General features: G+C 40.3%; 1 protein-coding gene across 1 annotated transcript in view; it reads left to right on the forward strand.

Annotated features, from left to right (window-relative positions):
• tenm2a (teneurin transmembrane protein 2a) overlaps positions 1–19,262 on the forward strand; it is a 342,195-nt gene that overhangs the window by 306,827 nt on the left and 16,106 nt on the right. The window contains exons 10-14 of the mRNA XM_017473379.3: positions 1,536–1,637; positions 6,875–7,069; positions 9,879–10,079; positions 11,444–11,629; positions 16,879–17,025. Coding sequence (XP_017328868.1) covers positions 1,536–1,637; positions 6,875–7,069; positions 9,879–10,079; positions 11,444–11,629; positions 16,879–17,025 — 831 coding nt within the window. The remainder of the gene's footprint in view (positions 1–1,535; positions 1,638–6,874; positions 7,070–9,878; positions 10,080–11,443; positions 11,630–16,878; positions 17,026–19,262) is intronic.

The following is a 19,262-nucleotide window of genomic DNA, read 5'->3' on the forward strand; positions in this document are numbered from 1 at the left end:
GATTTACATTGTAGCAGCTGTAAACAGCCGTTCTCTCACCAGCCTCTCTTTTTTTCTCTCTCTCTTTCTTGTTAACAGGACAAAAGTTACTAAGTTAATAAGACACAAAAAATGTCGTTTGTTAAATGTTAGCATGAAGCCCTCTGTTCTGAACTTAACGGAAGCTTTAACTCTTGACGGTTTCAAATCTCAGACACTAGAGACTCCTTTCAAAAATGCAAATGAAACATCTCACTGAAAACGTCATCATATTTATTTAAATAAATAAATAAGATGCCATTCAGATCGCTGTCTTATAAAACATTGTTGTATATACGGATAAACAGAGAGTAAAAGTCAAAGATCATGCGTCAGGATTAAACAGAAGAGATGTAATAAGGTAGAGGGAGAAAAACCTTAAACAAAAGATTACATTTACATATGGCAGACGCCCTTATCCAGAGCGACTTACATTTATCTCATTCATACAACTGAGCAGTTGAGGGTTAAGGGCCTTGCCCAGGGGCCCAATTTGGCAGTCTTGAGGCTTGAACTCCTGACCTTCTAATCAGTAACCCGGAGCCTTTAACCACTGAGCCACCACTGCCCAGATGTATTGAATGTCTTGTGTTTTGGGTGCAGTCTGGGCATAAGGAACATGCCTCTGACACGTTGTTCATAATACCAAGATATTGTAAAGCATTTAAATAAATTAAATACTTCACAGCCTTTTAACTTCGAGTGAGACGCACACCTTGCACATACAGAAATATTATTCACACATGAACAGATAACTTTAATAAGTGATACCACACCAATTAACATTATGCACATCAGTTGTGCTGCTGAACATGACTAATTAAATGCTTTGAGGTTTGAATTGGTTGTAACAATAATGATGCAGGGCTCTAGAGAGACAGAGAGAGAGAGAGACAGAGGGAGAGAGAGAGAGAAAGAAAGAATCCAATCCAATTTACAGCCCTGGGCACTTTGCTTGGTTGACCCTTGGGGTGCAAGAGCACAGACCCATACTGGCAATGGCTTAAAATGACATTTGATACCCACTAGGGAAATCAGTCATCAAATCATCATCATAATAAGTGTACATAGCCTAAAGGATAAACGCACACACGTGACTAATGTTTCTTTTTGTTCAGTCTGGTGGAATATTATCAATGTCATGAATTTTCAATAATGCTCACTTAACAAAGAGGGCTTTGCCAAGGACTCAGCTAGAGCTTTTATATATATATATATATATATATATATATATATATATATATATATATATATATATATATATATATATATATATATATATATATATATATATATAATATATTATATGACCTTGGAACATAAAATTTTTTTTTTTTTTAAAATAGTTTCCATCTATTTTAAGATTAGAGAAGGACGAGGTCGAAATGAAGGGTTGGAAAGATGAACAAAAAATAGGATCAGTGTAATAGGAGGTTCCTTTCATACAACTATTGAGGTTTCAGTCGTCTTCCCTGTCATAACCACCATTTCTCAGATGAGTGTCCTCCCTTTCACAGACTCAGTGCAAGAGTGCCCGAGGAATTGTCATGGAAACGGCGAATGTGTGTCAGGAGTGTGTCACTGCTTCCCCGGCTTCCATGGCATGGACTGCTCGAAAGGTAGGAGACCTTCCAATTTACGTGTGACCTCTGTCATAAGTGTACACATGAAGACTGGCAGGGGAAAGCTTACAATCCCCTGGTACATGAGAGACTCAAAGAAGTAAGAAGGTTACACGCTGAGGAAATAGTGTGTCCAGTGGTTTTATAAAAGGCTGAGATAACAAAGTCATGAGAAAGACAGTGAAAAGGAGGAAAACATGAGATGCGATATAAAGTAGAAAATGCCACTGATGATCATAAAAGGAGAAAAGAAGTGAGAGTTTGTTTTGTTTATTTGGGCTATAAATAAGAGTGGGAGACCTTGTTGAAATATTTCTTATATTAAAACACCTTCGGCGTGAGTAAATTAGGGGAGCTGTACTTCTTTCATGGGTGTTATTATTTGGGGATCTCAACACTGGTATCAGTTAAATGTAAAGTTTTTGATATTGTATCCTTTTCTTTCCTAAGGGTTTCATTTAACAAACTGCAGTTGTGTGTCCAGAGCTTAGGTGCTCAATGTTTTTTTTGTTTTTTCTTGTTTTGTTTTTTTTTGTACGTTTTGGCATCAATATATTTCCTGATTATGTTCTTGCAATGACACATGATACAGTAAAGCGTTTAAACCTGCAAAATGTACACACTTTGCTTCAATGATCAAATATATACACAGCTGTTAACAACTGCTTTGGTATAAACAGTTGCCTTGTTCTGGGGAAAATTGTCAGCATGATGGTGGTCACAGCTCTCAGGTTCTCGGTTTGATCCTGATCTCATGTTACTGTGTGCACAGAGTTTTGCATGTTCTCCCCATGTCTGTGTGGGTTTCCTCCCACCACCTCTCAAAAATATGCCAATAGGTGGATTTGATACTCTAATTTGGTGGATTGGTGTCCCATCCATACTGTATTCTTGCCTCACACCAATCATAGCTGTAAACACCGGGGATTGGAACGATCTTGTAACATCAGCAGGGGAAGGATGGGGGTTAGTAGCATAGCCTGCATCCATCAATTAGATAAAATGTATCTAGCGGCTGCACCGTGCACTCCTGTCTAATCTAACCCCTGAAATTAGAGGCTTTTAATTCACTGTATGTCCCAGGGATAAGTGTTAGCCCCATCCCTTGCAACCCTTGGAACGTCCTGAGTAGCACTGTGTGCGTTCAAGTAAAATAGAGTCTTATTAGACAATATCTCTGCTGTGCATTCACAAAATTTGTGTACTGAAACAGGCTGCTCGAAATAAACACATCCCATTTCAGTATTAAAAAATAGTTCTTGTATTTATACATAGCTCTCTGCCTGCGTCTCTCTGTGCATGTGCGTGTGTGTGTGTGTGTTGCGGGAAAGAGGGGAGGGTAGGGTTGCGCGCGCAGGCGTCTCTAAGGTATTGCGATGATGGATGGGAGTTCATGCAAGCCAATATCTCCCATTGTTCACCTGGGAGCCTTGTGATTAATAGTTTAGTTACCTCACTGTTAGATTACATTTTGTTTCATTACAGTTTTCTTCATCTTAACCCTTCTGCCATCCCTTCTCCTCCTTTCTAAGCTCTGACCTCCCTTCTTCTCTCACTGCATAGCTACACATCTATTTATCTCTATTCCTCTTCTTTCCCCTCCATCTGTGCAAATTTGCATGTGTGTGCGTGCTGAACACATCGGACACTACCGGCTTCCTCCTTCACCCCGAATGCGCTAATAAAAGTTAGAGATTACACCAGCAAGAGATGCACAGATTTAAAGCAGGATTATGGGTAATGTACTTGGGGCACATTGCTGATGGTGAATCTGCCATTGTCAGCTGTTGTCAAATGCAACTGGGGGACATGCTTGAGAAGCCTTCGTTAAAGTAAATTGCAAAGGCATCACCAAAGGCAACCATCTCAACAACACAGCTTGTAAAAGGCTGGTGTACTACTGCACTATGCATTGTGTGTGTGTGTGTGTGTGTGTGTGTGTGTGTGTGTGTGTGTGTGGTGTGTGTGTGTGTTGGGGGGGGGGGGGGGGGGGGGGGGGTGTTTGAAAGGAAGGAGTTCACTCTATATGGTTGCAGACTTATGAGACCAAAAAACCCCACCAATGAGCACATCTGTTCTCACATCCCTACACTCATCCATCACAACTCATTAATGAGCACACACTGACACTTAGTGAGAGACTCGTATTCGCTTACATACACACTATTCACAAGTCTCAACCAATTATGGTCATCCGCATACAAGAGCAGTGTGCTTCATATTGCCTTATCAAATTTTGTCTGTTAACAAGAGATTATTCTGATTTCAAAGATTATAGAGCAAACTTTATTTGTGCAGGTTTTTTTTAGACCCATTGTTCTCAAAGCTGTGATGTTAGATGTGGTGAGATGAGGCAGGATGCAAGAGCAGATATTCAACACATGTTTTATTTCAGTAGATCAATATATCATCCTCAATATCTGTAGCGTAGGTCAAAGAACTGACAGGCAGAAACAAACTGAGGTAATCCATGAATAGTGAACTGTCATGAAGTGAGTCCATGGAGGCGGATGCAAATGCAGAACTTCTTGATTTGACACCAGGAACAGGCTCAGGAAAGACAAACTAGGAACCAGTATTGTCAAACATAGGAACTAGAAAATAAACACTAAGAAAAAAAGGTACCAAATCAAAATACTGTGCATAATAATAATAATAATAATAATAATAATAATAATGAGGACCAACACAAACATGTCCCGACTTGAATCAATGCTCCAGCAACTGAGCTGGAAAAACAGGCAACATGAATAGAGCACCAGTCAAGAAAATGAAAAACACACGCGAATGGTTAAGACATGAAATGGAAGGAGACAACAAAAGAATTATTCAAAGGCAGCCAGGGTTCCCTCTAGTGGCCAAAGGGGGAGTTGTCCTTGGGGGACACGACAGATCCCATCCCCCAAGGTGCGGCTCCTGAGGTTGCCACTAGTCCAAGAGACTCGATAAGCGGTGAGGCCCGAGGGGGAAGGAGCAACAATGACAAGTCCGGGGTCGGGTTGTGGATGAGCGACGTCACCAGCTGCGACGGGAAGCAAGCAAGAGAGCCAAGCAAGAGAGCAGCGCTGTGCCACCAACAGGGGTGGGTGGACTTGAAAGTACACCAGCTGGGAAGGGCAGGGTCAATGGCCAAATGCACAATAAGTCTCCTCATTGAGGTAATGAAGCATCAGGGCTAAAATACACAAACTAATCAGGAATGAACTGAAAACAGGTGAGAACGATCAAGGGACTTACCATTCAGAGTGCCGGGGTGGAGACAAAACTGAATCATAAAATAATGCACTTGTACTATCACATGACGTAAACAAACGCACATGACTATACTAACAAAACATGACCGAAACTAAATACAAAACAAAGAAGCAGTGCTGTTTGTGCTGGGAGCCACGATGCACATCGAGACCCACAGCACACACTCAGATGGGGAATTCATTACAAAAGTGGGGTCTGTGACATATAGCCTTATTTATTTGTTTGTTGGTTTTTAGTTTGCATTGATTAGAGGTTGATTATAATTGATGTAGTTATTATTTGTTATAATTCTAAGCGGACTTGACTGCTAGCTACAATGAAATGGATTTTATCTAAAGCTCAGTAATATAGAAACATGTATAAATAATGTCAGTTCAAATCACATTGTAAGAACTAGAAAAATGCAGTTATTGTGATATAAAAGGTTTCAGATCTATATCACAATCTACTGGTTTGTGTTTTATGAGTGAAAAGTTCAGCAATATAAAAGCCCCAGTGGCGCCAGTAAGTAATTATGGTTGTATATTTTTTGCCATTTTTGTACTTAATAATTTAAAAGGGGAAATTAAAATAAAGGCAGCATGGCTACAGGGTCCACACTTACTGTCTGAGTTTCTGTGCATGTTCTCTGAGTACACCAGGTTCCTTCTAAAGAGATGCTGCTAGGTGAATTGGCGATGCTAAATTACCACTGGGTGTGAATGAGTGGGTGCTTCTCAATACTCAAATTGATGCTTCCTTGTTTCCTCACTCCTCCGTCCTCCAGCCAGTGACCCGGAAATTGATCGACATCAACCATCTTGAAGGACATATCAATCCTCTAATTGCACCGCGAGGAAGTGAGGAACAAGGAGTGAGGAAGCGTCCAGAGGAGCTTGGAGCGAGGATACACAGGTGTATCCTATGCGGAAGTGTTTCTTGTCGAAAAAATGGACAAAAGTATAAATTCCCCTCCTCCTTTACATCTGCCACAATCTCAAACAAAAAGTCCTTTGATGACGGGATGGAATTTTGTGTGAAATATAATTAATAATAATATGACTACAATGAGTATTGTAATGAATTGATCCTTGCATGTTTGGATATGCAAAGCCACACAAAAGATGCGATAATTTATGTATTGTTCATTAATTCATTGTTGAATAACCCAGAGATTTCACATACTATCAGTGCATTTAGCTTTATTAAGAATGTTGTTATTAACCAAGCTCCATCAAAAAAAAATAACGGCAGACCCCTGAAGCGCAGTGAGGTCATCCAGCTGAGCACAGTCATCATTAATTGACATGGCTTTGAATTGACGCTTGAGAGAGTGAGGATATTCAATTTGACTTGCTTCGCTTCTTCTCTCCTCACATCTCATCCTTCTCTCGCATCTTAAGGGGGTGGAGCTAAGACGCAAGGAATGGAAGCGAGGAAATGAGGATGCACAAATAAGAAATGAGAAGCACCCAGTGTGTCTGTGTGTATTGTTTTTGTGACATCAGGCCTGAACAGGATGGCCTGTAATGGGATGGCGCCCCTGCACTCTGAGATCCTGGAATCTGCTGTGACCCTGACTGGGATAATCGGTTACTGAAGATAATTACAAAGACGAATGAATTAAAAATAAATCTGTGCCGCAATCATAAGCAGGTCCATTAAAAAATGTGTTGGAATGGTTCCCTGCTGTTCTTCTCCTGTCATGTATGCAGGTTGTGCATGCCCATTATTTCTTTGTTCCTCATATACTCTGTTCCTACATCGCTGCAATCAAGGATTTCTCTCCATCTGTCATCAGTGAAGTCTGTGAGCTCTTTGGAAACTGCTTACACAAACTAGAGATCTTGTTTTCTTGTGATTTTTTTTTTATACTTATTGTGTTTCAGGGATTTACTAAACATACTTGTCTGGGAGAATACTATAAATCCATCATGTGTCAGTGAATTCACTCCCTCTCTCTCTCTCTCTCTCTCTCTCTCTCTCTCTCTCTCTCTCAGCTGCATGTCCAGTGCTCTGCAGTGGTAATGGACAGTATGATAAAGGCTCATGTACATGCTACAGTGGATGGAAGGGGCCAGAGTGTGATATTCCTATAAATCAGTGCATTGATCCTCAGTGTGGTGGCCATGGAACCTGCAAGGAGGGCACCTGTGTCTGTTCGCTGGGTTACAAGGGAGAGAACTGCGCTGAAGGTATGTATGCGTGTGTGTACGTTTTAAATGCTATTTTTATTTGTATTTTCTTTTTTTTTTTTTTTTTAGAAACTTGAAATTTTTTCTTAAATAGTCAAATTTTTCAGTAAGGTTCAAAAATCCAGAGACTGAATATCTCAATTTTTCACTGGGGTATAAAAATCCAGAGTCTAAACATTGTTTTAGTGTTCCCATAAGCATTTCTGTGTTGCTTGGCATGTACAGTGCTGTGAAAAAGTATTTACCCATTCCTGATTTCCTCTATTTTTGTGTATATCTCATACTAAATTGTTTCAGAAATTAAAACAAAGGCAACCTGAGTAAACACAACAAACAGTTTTTAAATGATAACATTATTTATTGAAGCAAAAAAGTTATCCAGTACCAACTGGGCCTGTGTGAATATTTGCCCCATATTTACTAATTCCCCAAATCTATAAAACTGCATTCATAATGGGCTTCAGATGGACTTGGCCTGATTACTGCAAACCCTGTTCAATAAAATCAATACTTAAAAAGAACTTTTCAACAGCATGAAGTTGGTTAAAAGGTCTTACCCAGTAACACATTATGCCAAAGTTGAAAGAAATTCCAGAAATGATGAGGAAGAAGGTAATTGAAATACATCAGTCTGGGAAGGGTTACAAAGTTATTTCAAAGGCTCTGGGACTCCAAAGGACCACAATGCCATTAACTCCAAATGGAAAAACTCTGCACAGTAGTGAACCTTCCCAGACGTGGCCGACTTCCAGAATTCCTCCAAGAGCACAATTCAGCATCCACTCATCCAGCACGTCACAAAAGACCAAATCACAACATCAAAGGACCTACAGGCCTCTCTTGCATCAACAAAGGTCACTGTTCATAACTACTCTATCTGGGCAAAAATGGCATCCATGGAAGCGTGGCAATGTGAAAACCACTGCTAACCCAGAAGAACATTAAGACTCATCTGAATATTGCCAAAAACACCTTGATGATCCTCAAACCTTTTAGGAGAATGTTCTGTGGTTTGATGAGTAGAAAGTGGAACTATTTGGAAGATGGGGTCCAGATACATCTGGCATAGACCAAACACAGAATTAAATAAAAAGAACATGATACCTATAGTCAAGCATGGTGGTGGAAGTGTGATGGTGTGGGGATGCTTTGCTACTTCAGGGTCTGGTCAACTTGCAATAATTGACGGAATCATGAATTCTTCTCTCTACCAGAAAATCCTAAAGGTAAATGTTCGGTCTACAGTCCATAAATTGAAACTCAAGCGCAACTGGATTATGCAGCAAGACAATGATCCAGAGCATAGGAGTAGTCCTATGAAGTAAGTGAAAGACTGATCTCCAGTTATCAGAAGCATTCGTTTGCAGTTATTGCTGCTAAAGGAGGCCCCAATTGAAGAGAGGAAATTAGTTTTTTACATTGGTGATACATTGACTTTGGTTACATTTTTTTTTTTTTTTTTTTTTTTTTGCTTCAGTAAAAAAATAATAATAATAAAAATTGTATTGTGTGTTTACTCAGGTTGGTCTTGTTTTATGTTGTATTTCGGTTGAAGATGTAAACCTATTTAGTATGAGATATACACAAAAACAGAAGATGTGAGATACTTTTTCACAGTACTGTATGCTCATGCCATCAAAAATCTTTACAAGAACACTTGGACCAATAGCCACAAAACAGCTCCAAGGGATCAGTGATTGTTTTGCATATTCTACACGTATGTCACTTCATTTTGACAGAATACAGTATTAATTCAATAAAGAAATTCTCATGAGAATAATGTTTGTTGAATGGAGAGGTGAGAGATGAGTGGGAGATCGAGGAGTTGTATGTTTTTCACTCCGACAAGAAAATTGTGCAAGAGAGGGTTACATACAAAAATAGGTGAAGGTAAGAGGTAATATTGGGTTGAGAGGAGGGCAGGTAGCGAGAGAGAGAGAGAACACATCAGCGATGAAAAGAACTGGAGTTTGTTTCGAGTACAAGGTTGGCACTTATTCCTTTTTTAACAGCACCTTTTTCTCTGTCTTTCTTCCCTCATGTCAGATATTCATCACAATATAGTTGCTCAGACAATTTATTTGGAGTGGCAGAAGCACAAAAATCAATAAATGTGATGCACCATTTCTGCAGCCTAAAAAGAACAGCCTTCCACAAATGGCTTTGTGGTAGGAAAGTAAAGGGTGAGATAGTGTTGTACAGAGAGGATCACCTCCTACACCCAAACTGAGGCTAGGGGCAGCCCATTTGTCAAATAGCTTTCACTTTATTTAAGCAGTCCAATCACCTTGGTAGCTTAGTAGTTAATGTCATTTTCTCTTGAACATCCCAAGCTAGTGTGCAAAGAGCAGGCTAGACGATTCCGAAAGACTAGAGAAGGAGATAGATTGGGGAAGGAAAGAGGGGGGAGATGGAAAAAAGCATTTGAGAGGAAAGACTCATTCACAGACCCTCAGTGTGGAAGTGTGGAGGATATTGATTTTTCATGCTCAGATGAAAGGTTTTGTGTGTGTGTGTGTGTGTGTGTGTGTGTGTGTGTGTGTGTGTGTGTGTGTGTGTGTGTGTGTGTGCGTGCGATTGTTATTGTCACAAACCCCCTGGACTCAAGTCCACTGTCTCCGCTTTTCTCATGTGCATATTAGATTTTCACTTACAATCTTCAAATGTATTCTACTATTACTTTATACAGTTCGTGTATTAGAATCATTTATTGTAATTCCCAAATCAATCCTCTGGTAATGTCAATGTGATCTAATGGTTAATTCTCTTTTATGAAATTAGCACTTGGTGTGGTGTGTTTTGTGTGCAGTGGACTGCCTGGACCCTTCCTGCTCGAATAATGGTATTTGTGTGAGTGGTGAGTGCCACTGTAAACCAGGCTGGGGAGGAACACACTGCGAGCTGCCCAGAGCCCAATGCCCCGATCAGTGTCACGGTCATGGTGCCTTTATTCCTGACACAGGCCTATGCAGCTGTGACCCTAACTGGATGGGCCCAGACTGCTCCACTGGTCAGTACCATCTCACTCCTTTTGAAGGTTTTTTGCACTTGAATAAGATGTCAGTAATATATTAGCCACCTTTGATGTTATTTTCTTACTAGGTTTATACACTTTATCTCAAATTTAGGGTTATTTCAGTGTTAGGATTGCAGTTGTGAATAGTAATACTGACTTATTTGGCACTAACAAAAGTGGAGCTTACAAAGTGCTTTACAGAGCAATGAAAAACACAGTGAAACACAGTGTTTTGTTTTTTAAGGTTTGGTTACATGTTCATGGAATTGTGGGAATTTAGCTATTTTTTGAAGATGTTGAGAGATTCTGAGGTCCGGATTGAGGTTGGAAGTTCATTCCCCCACTGAGGAACAGTTAGTTTGAAAGTTCTGGAATGGTACCTTGAGCCATGCTGAGTAGGTACTACTAAGCGTCGGTCGTTGATCGATCGCAGATTGCGTGAGGGAACGTAAGCCTTCAGGAGAGAGTTGAGGTAGGGCGGTGCAGTTCCAGACAAGGTCTTGTATGTGAGCATCAAGGCCTTGAATTTGATATGGGCGACTATAGGAAGCCAATGGAGGGAGATGAAGAGGGGTGTGACATGGGTTCTCTTGGGCTGGTTGAGACGAGGAATATGAGTAGCTTTCGAAATTAATACCAGAATCATCTATCAATTCTTAAATCAGGATATGGTTAGACAACAACAGGATTTAAGAGCTTGTGTAACGTGATGCCTTGTTCTCAAGCATGTGAGGATTCTGGCAGCAGCATTGTGAACATTTGAATTAGGAGCAGATTTATTGGGGAGGTCAGATACTGGTAGGTCAAACTTGTACTGGATAATGTGATCAAACAAGAAGCTGATTGTCTTGTAGGCATTTGGTGCTAAAGACAAATAGAGCTGCATCCTGCATACTGATGAAAGCAAATCTATTTGTTAATTCGACTAGCTTGGGGCAGCATGTTTAGATTAAGGAATAAGAGACCCATGATTTAGACTTGTGGGACTCTGCAGGATGTTGCATGGATGTTAAAGTACCCCAGTCTGACATAGTATTCACAGCAACTTAATTAGGATCTGAACCGGAACGTCTAACCAGCTTCTGCAATGAGACATTATAACTTGTGATCAACTTTATCACAGATATGGGATATGTGATAATATGTCATTAAATTGTTGAGATATTTAGCTGGATGCTGCCTTTTAAATAATTCTGGTTGGGGGGAAAAAATGGTGTTGATATTTAATTTGTAAACATCAAGAGACTTGATAATATCATCATCTGATAATGAGCTGAAAATTGCTTTGCTTCGTGGTTGATCAAATTATCTTATTGTTAAAAATAGAAATATAACACGTCTCTGGTATGTGTCTACAGAGGTGTGCTCGGTGGACTGTGGGACTCACGGTGTGTGTATGGGTGGCTCATGCCGCTGTGAAGAGGGCTGGACAGGGGAGGCATGTGATCAGCGTGTGTGCAGTCCCCTGTGTGTAAAGCACGGCACCTGCAAGGATGGCAAGTGCGAGTGTCACCAGGGATGGAATGGAGAGCACTGCACCATCGGTAGGTATATGGCCAGAGCGTCCCTCTTTCCGTTTATACACACCCAGTACTCTCAGTAGACACCCTGCCTGTCTTGTCACATTCATTCAAAGCAACAGAGCATTGGGAGGGACAATGTCCTTCTTTAGTACAAAAGTGATCAGCTTCAGCAATGTTTTGTAGTCATAAAACCTCCTGTCTTTGCACTTGTCCAATGCAGCTCATCATCTCAATAGCAAGCCCATTGTGGTCTGGATACAGGGTACCAGAGCACTGACAACAGAAATGGTTTCCCTAGATCTGAGATTGAAAACCACTGGTTCAAAGTGGTTTTCTGGGTTTTCTAGCTGTTGGAGAAGCTGGAGTAAAAGTTATTCTGTTGAGTCTTTCACTTTCCCTTATACATGATGAGATCTGTAGGAGACACATGTAGGAATGGGACTCTAATGAAATTAAAAGGAATAATACATTAAAAAAGCCCAATTACACAGTCCAATTTGAGACTTACACAGAAAAGCTACATAATAAGAACAGAATATCTGAGTTTTAAAGTGGAAGATATACAGAATGTTGAGGAGTTTGCTTTGGGCCGTTTTAATGTCAATAATGAGACACACTTCAAAGTCAGCAGTGGTATTTACGAGAGTATTTGATCAAGTCTGTTTGAAAGTTTGGACTGGGGGTAAAACAGTTGAAGGAATTATAGTGGATCGGAGGAATTGAGGAGCATTCGAACTGTGTTTTGTTTGAATGAGAGAATAATTTCACATGCCAAACAATACAGACAGGTGTGTTGACTCACATAATAGAACAGCAAGTGAAAGCTCTTCCCCGGAAAACGATCACACTTTTAGCTTACCGCTGAAGCTTACCGCTTAGTTTACCGCTTCTGTCTCATAAAAATAGATATAAAAAAATCTATGAGCATGAGCATGTCTTTCTGTCAGTGTCTGGAAGTCTCGGTGTAAGTGTACTTTTGTATGCGAGTGTGTATGTGTGCATACATGTCTGAGCCAGAGAGAGAGAGAAAGAGAGTCTGTCACTCGCAGGATGACACAAGTGTCTCAAACGAAAACTTACCTGTCTGAACATCTCTTGATTTTATTAATCCCCCCCCCCCCCCCCCCCCCCCCCCTACAGTTTTTCAGAGAGCTTGTTTGGCAATTGTCATCATACCTCCTCTGTAATGGTCAGCCATCACGTTCCACATATGGTCCCTTAAACCCTTTTCAAAGCCAAGCAGCATCGCTTCAGAAATCTCTCATACAGTATATTCCAAAATAACTGCATGTGTGCATGTCTCCTGCCTCTCACTTCGCCCTCTTGTTCCCCCCTCTTTGCGTGCTCTCTCTATTGCAGACTATTGGGATGAGACTAAAGAAGGTATTGTACCTCGTCCGCACTATGTCCTAGTGCTAGCTGCACCGTAGCACTGGCCGCAAGCACTTCTCCTGACAGCTTGGCTGTGTAGAGATTGTGTGCTTCCCACAGTGTGTCCTGTAGACTAGAGTTTGGTGGTGTATAGTAGAGCGCCTAGCTGTGTAGAGCAGGTGTGTGTGTTTCTTCACGTCCGTGTTTCTTCTTGTACCAGTTTATTATAACCACGAAGGTTATAAAGCCTCAGTTCATTCTCTGTCTTTCTGTGATGTGTGAGATTTTCTAATGCAAATGGATTTAAGCTTTTAGTTTATAATTTAAACTTCAAATGCCTCTCAAATATCCACTGGTGAATCTCCAGTGGTCCGGTACATCGATAATGGGTAGTTTCTACCTACCCGTTAATGTTTCCAGGTTTCCAGTATTCATATATATCTCCACATGGTACCCATCACAAGACAAAGTGCAAGGAAAGGACTCAGTGGTCACTGAGAGTTCATCTCTGGCAGAGTAATACAAATCAAACATGATGATGTGTCTCTTCAGGAACTCTTAGCAGTCTGTGTGAACCTGCTGTAATGTTCTCTCATAAAAGAACATGGGAGCCTTTTTCCCCCTATTTGCACTGCAGAGTAGAGCTCAAACTAAAAGCACTGAATTAGAGAAAACAAACTAAGGTGGGGCTGGAACATGTGCAGCAGATTTGCAAAGGATGGAATTGGTGGACTATAGCTGAGGTTAAAGGCACCAGGGAAAGCACAGATCCTGAGGTAATTGCTGAATTTCATGAGCCAGTGGTGCAGAGTTTTGAGGGCAGGGAGATGGTGCAGAATTTTTCTCTGTAATATTTTTGCTCGCAGGGCACAGGGCCATAGCAAGACATTGTAATGACTTTGTCCCAGTGTCTACTAATGGAGGGATTGTGGAGGGTGTTGCACTCCAGCAGTGTGTTAGAAGCAACTGTGGGGTGCAGGATGGACTTTCAGTAATCACCCCATTAGGATGCATCAGTGGGGCCTTTAACATTTAAATTAGAGAACGGAGAAAACCCAGTGCTGAATTCCTCCTGGTATATTCTTCCAAAATATCATGCATTATCATTTAATTATAAATATATTGAAATAAAAATTAAATGAGAGGATGGGAAGAGAAAAAAAGTGTGAAAAGACTGATTGCAGAAACGTGTTCAGTGTGCACATTGACTTTACATGCTGGTGCACTCCAGGTGAACGTGGTTTACACTTGATCAAATGCATGATTGGACCACATGTGTAAGCCATGCTCACTGGGGATGAAGACGCATGCGAGACAAATGTGCATTTCTCAATTTTTCCATCAATGTTCAATCAAAGCTCGGGAATTAGATTTACATTTGACACGTTTAAGGCAATTGAACAAGAAGCCATATCATTTACAATGTGCCATACATTGTGCCATTATTTTATGAGTTGTCCCAGAATTGTTTCATATCTGTGTTTATGAATTCAGACAGCTCTCAGATATACTGTACATTTCTTCATACTTCTCTTCCATGTGATATTATCTGTGTGGACTATCTGAGCTTTGTGAAAACACTCATCTAACCTTCTAGTAGTTTCTGTCTAGGAGAAGTTCAGGGAGAAATTTGACTTTGTAGTAGTAAAACTATGATGCTGAGGCCAGTCCCACTGGAGGGTATTTTATAGGTTCTCTCACTATTTGATTTTTATCAGTCCCATCCTAAGGATCGTTTCAAGGATTTATGAATCTAACCTTTAGTTTTATGACCTTTAAAGGGGATAGAGCTGCACACAAACAGATTGTGGAATGTGGCGGAGAGCAGATTTTCCCTCCCGGTCTGTTTCTTGCACTGTCACATGCTCTCAGACTTGTTTTCTTGCTTCTTTCTTTCCTTCCTTCCTAACTTCCGTCCTTTTGTTCCTTATCTTTCCTTTGCTTTAACTGCATTGTGTAGTATACTGTATTTCATAGACCTTCTGTCTTCTAACTATGTACGGGATTCTCTCTGCCTTCCCTCCACCTTCATCTCTCCTTCTCTGAGAATGTGTACTGACCCATAACCCAAGGCAATTTCACCTCTTTTTTCAAGGGATTACAATGATGTCCAATCACATTACTTTAGCTTGGTGTCTTAATACTTTGTGAAGCCTCACTTTATTTTAGGTACACTGGGGAGAATTGACTGGCCTTTGGCATAAAAGAGGGGCCGTGCTCTGTCCTGCCCAACGAAAAAGATCAATGGCCACTATAGATTCTGCTGTCTTGGTGCTTCATAAGTATTTGGTGGTCTAAAATGGCAACTTAATTTAAAAAGCAATCATTTCTAACTGACTTTTCTCTCAACTCAATATAGTGTGACAATCTATGCATAGTGAGCTGTTAATGTGGCATCTCAAGGACTTCAGATGTCGAAAATTGTATTAATTAAAGCTGCATTGCATTTGATTCATGAAGGGTAAATGGGCCTTAGTGCATTCAAGGATTTTCATGCTCTTTTGCCCATGACGTCCTCCCTAACCACCAACTCCATTGAAATGTCACCTGTGCTAAATCAGGCAGAACTAATGACCATATGATAAAAGATACTGTCCTGCTCCAAAAGGCCATATCTTCATGGTGACCAACAGCGAAGTCACCGACATGCTAAGGTGTTAACTGTTTAAGGTTAATCTTTGGGCTTTTGGCCTAAGCATGGCTGAACTCACACTGACATATGAGATAATCCTCTTATAGTAATACAAACTGAGCGTCAGTTTCCTCCATGCTCGAAATTTTGGTGTATATTAGAATATAATTGGTAATACTGGATTCCTAGCATTAATCTTGTCACCGTTGGGTAAAATATTTGTTGTTTTAATTATCAACGTGCCAGATTACGAAGGAATGACAGGTCACAACTCCAGGGTGCTTAATTATGGCCAGGTAAAGGAGCAGGAATACAGAGTTTGCCCTTTTCATGGGATGGTGTGCTCAGCCATCAGTCATAAACACAGCCTCTCCCCAGAGCATCCACAAATACATGTGGTGACCTCATACGAAACAGCTGTGACAGGTTTGTTTTCACTTTAATTTTGGACCTTTCCAGGTATTCTTTTATAAAGAAAATAAGAAAATATCTCGGCTATTTCACTTTCTTTTACTGTCTTTGATTTCCCATTCCAACAAATATATAAACACAAATTTTATACTTGTTTATAAACTCTCCAAATTAAAAAAAAATGCATCTCTTCTGACTCTATGGAAACACCATTTGCAGTTTTAGATGTTATGAAGTTATAAATATATATCTTATAAATGCTTTATGAAGTTATTAAGTAGGAACTCTAAACTTAATTCTAAGGCATATCTCAGCCTCTGGCATACATTTGACAAAATCACTCACACAAATGTATTCCCACTCTTACATGTAGCTCATCACATAACCCAAGGCTCTCACCTACTCTGTCACCTTGCTCCCACTCATCTCTCTTGCTAAATCTGCCTACTATCTCAAGTTCACCCATGCACACTCTCTCACCTAGATACACACAAGACTTCTAATCTGATCTGATCTGTCTCTAGCTTCTCCTAATCACATTCGCACATGGAGAGCTGTGTGCGCAAGCCAAGGGAATCTAATCATCTCCCCCAAATTAACCCACTGGGAGCTCCTATATGTGTTCTTATCGAGTATTCTCAAATCAACAAGAACTCGAGGGAGTGCTGCAAGTGTGTTTGTCTTCATTGCATGTGTGTGAGTGTGCATGTTACTGCATGCCCTATAGGCACTATAGAACATGTCAACCAGTGACCTGAATTAACTTTTGCCATTTTGTGGCTTACTTTACTCTTACTCCAACTGTACCCTCTGTCCCTCCCTCTTTTCTTTTCCCTGTGCCCTACATCTTTTGCAGACGGCTGTCCTAACCTGTGCAGTGGCAATGGGCAGTGCACAATGGGACAGAACAGCTGGCACTGTGAGTGCAAGACAGGCTGGAGGGGCAGTGGGTGCAACGTCGCCATGGAAACCTCCTGTGCAGACAACAAAGACAATGAAGGAGGTCAGACAGCGCCAAATAAACCAGCATAGCTGGCATTCACCATTACAAACTTTTTTTTTTTTTTTTTTAAAAACACACACACAAGTCATTTTTTTACAGCAATGCAGTAAATACCCAATTAAAAATAAATAAATTGTCTGCATTTCAATTTTTAAAACTGTAAGCAGTATTACTAAGTGGAATTAAACATGCCTGGATGATGGCAGGTGTGTGTGGCATCTTTGCCTCTTCACTAAATAGTCAAATTACACTAGCATAATTCTCACCTTGTGTAATAGTGTTTTGCTCGCATCCCTCTTCTGACAGATGACTTCACTGCAAGAATGGATGCAGGAGGTTACATAGATTCATGGCAAGCTGTCACTGCTCATATGGTTGTTTGTTAGCTTATTTTGTCTTCAAACGTCACCCAAGGGCAAAGAGGCAGATGAGCACCTATTAACTTGAATGCAGGAACAGGACACAGTGGCAGAGTTCACCTTGGAGTTCAGAACACTGGCTGCAGGTGGTGGGGCAACCCAGCTCTCATCATCACTTTTTGTCAAGGGCTTAAAAGGGATGTAGTCACTGAAGGAGCCTATAGAGGCAGTCTTTTTTCTTTGCACTCTCTCATTGGCTTTGCAGTTAATCTTTATAAACCATTTCCTGGTAGAAGAAAGTATGCTCCTTTTCAAGTCCCATAAACATGTTCAAGCCCTGAACCCATACAGATCAGCTATGCCAAGACAGCAGATTCTAATACAACAAATGAAGGTATATACCATATTCATGAAACTAGACCTCCCAAGTTCCTACAGACTGATTCACATACAAGAGGAAGAAGAATGGAAGATAGTTTTTAGTAACGCTGTGAATAACTCTATCAATATTTAGTGAGGCTATATGGCATGGTTAAAATTTCTTCCATATTTAATGTATTCATAAATGTCCTCCACAGAGATTTATTGAGCAGATTTCTCATGACTTGGATACAAAATATCTTAATATACATCATTTCACTAGAAGAACACATTCACCAGTGAAGTAAAGAGAGTGCTGCAGAGGTTAATGGAAAGTCATTTGTTTGTGAAGGCTGAAAAGTACAAGCTCCATGTACCCCAAGTTGTAACCCTGGGGAATATCATCAAGAGAGAGCGAGTCTACAACTCTGTGCTATCACAGAATGACTAGCTTTGCATAATGGCCAAAGATTTTTAGGTTTCACCAACTTTTCCCAATGTTTTATTAGAAACCTTTGTGCACTTGCCCTGTATTATAAAACACTAAGACCTAACACCTTTCATGGATTAAATAGATGCTTCTGAAGAAGGGGTCAGAGCTCTCTGCCAGCATCAAGGGGTCCCTAATCAAAATGTACCCTATCGCCTTCTTTCCCATAAACCTGCACCTGCCAGAACGAATTACAAAATTGTTAATAGAGGAGTATTGGCTGTGAAACCAATACTCTTCAACGGCTAGAGGGGGTTAAACACCTATTCGCTATATACACAGATCACTGAAGAACCTTGAATGCTACAAAAAATGCCTTACACCTCAACAAGCTATATGGGCATTTCACTTTTCAGGGTCTCAATTTTCATATTATCCAGGTTCCAAGAACTTCAAAACTTACATGCTGTCTAGTCCGAAACCAGTCAGGCCAGAGTCATGTTTTGTAGCCAGAGAAATAATCCAAGCTCTCCAGTTTTTCAATATTTCATCTCATTGGCCCCAAGATAAACATATACCCCTTTTCTCATTTTATGCCTGTTAGCTGATCATCTGACATTTTTTTTGTTTAATGTTTTCCAGTTTTAAAGTATTTACTAATCCTGCTGCCTTGTTTGCTTGTAGCTTTAAATTAATCTTGACCTGCACTTGTATTCCTCTGTCTGTGAATCATGGAAGTGTGAAGGTATGAATAAAAGATGGTAGAGGGACTGGGTCAGAAACTAAAACCACTTGGACGTTCAATTTGTACCGAGAACTTCATTTATAATCACTTTTTATTTCACCTTGTTGCCCTTGGGCTGAGATGCCCTGAACACACACACACACACACACACACACACACACACATATATATATATATATATATATGCGCACCAAGCACATAAAGTTACAGATTGGACATTTTTTATTATTATTATGGTTCCACTTTTAATAAAATAGGTCAAGCAGGAAATTTAAAGTCATTACATGAAGGTTGTGGTCTAGCATAGTGTTATCTACGTGTGTATTATGTGTGTATGGTGGCC

The sequence above is a fragment of the Ictalurus punctatus genome, chromosome 8, assembly GCF_001660625.3.
Source record: "Ictalurus punctatus breed USDA103 chromosome 8, Coco_2.0, whole genome shotgun sequence".
NCBI lineage: Eukaryota > Metazoa > Chordata > Actinopteri > Siluriformes > Ictaluridae > Ictalurus > Ictalurus punctatus.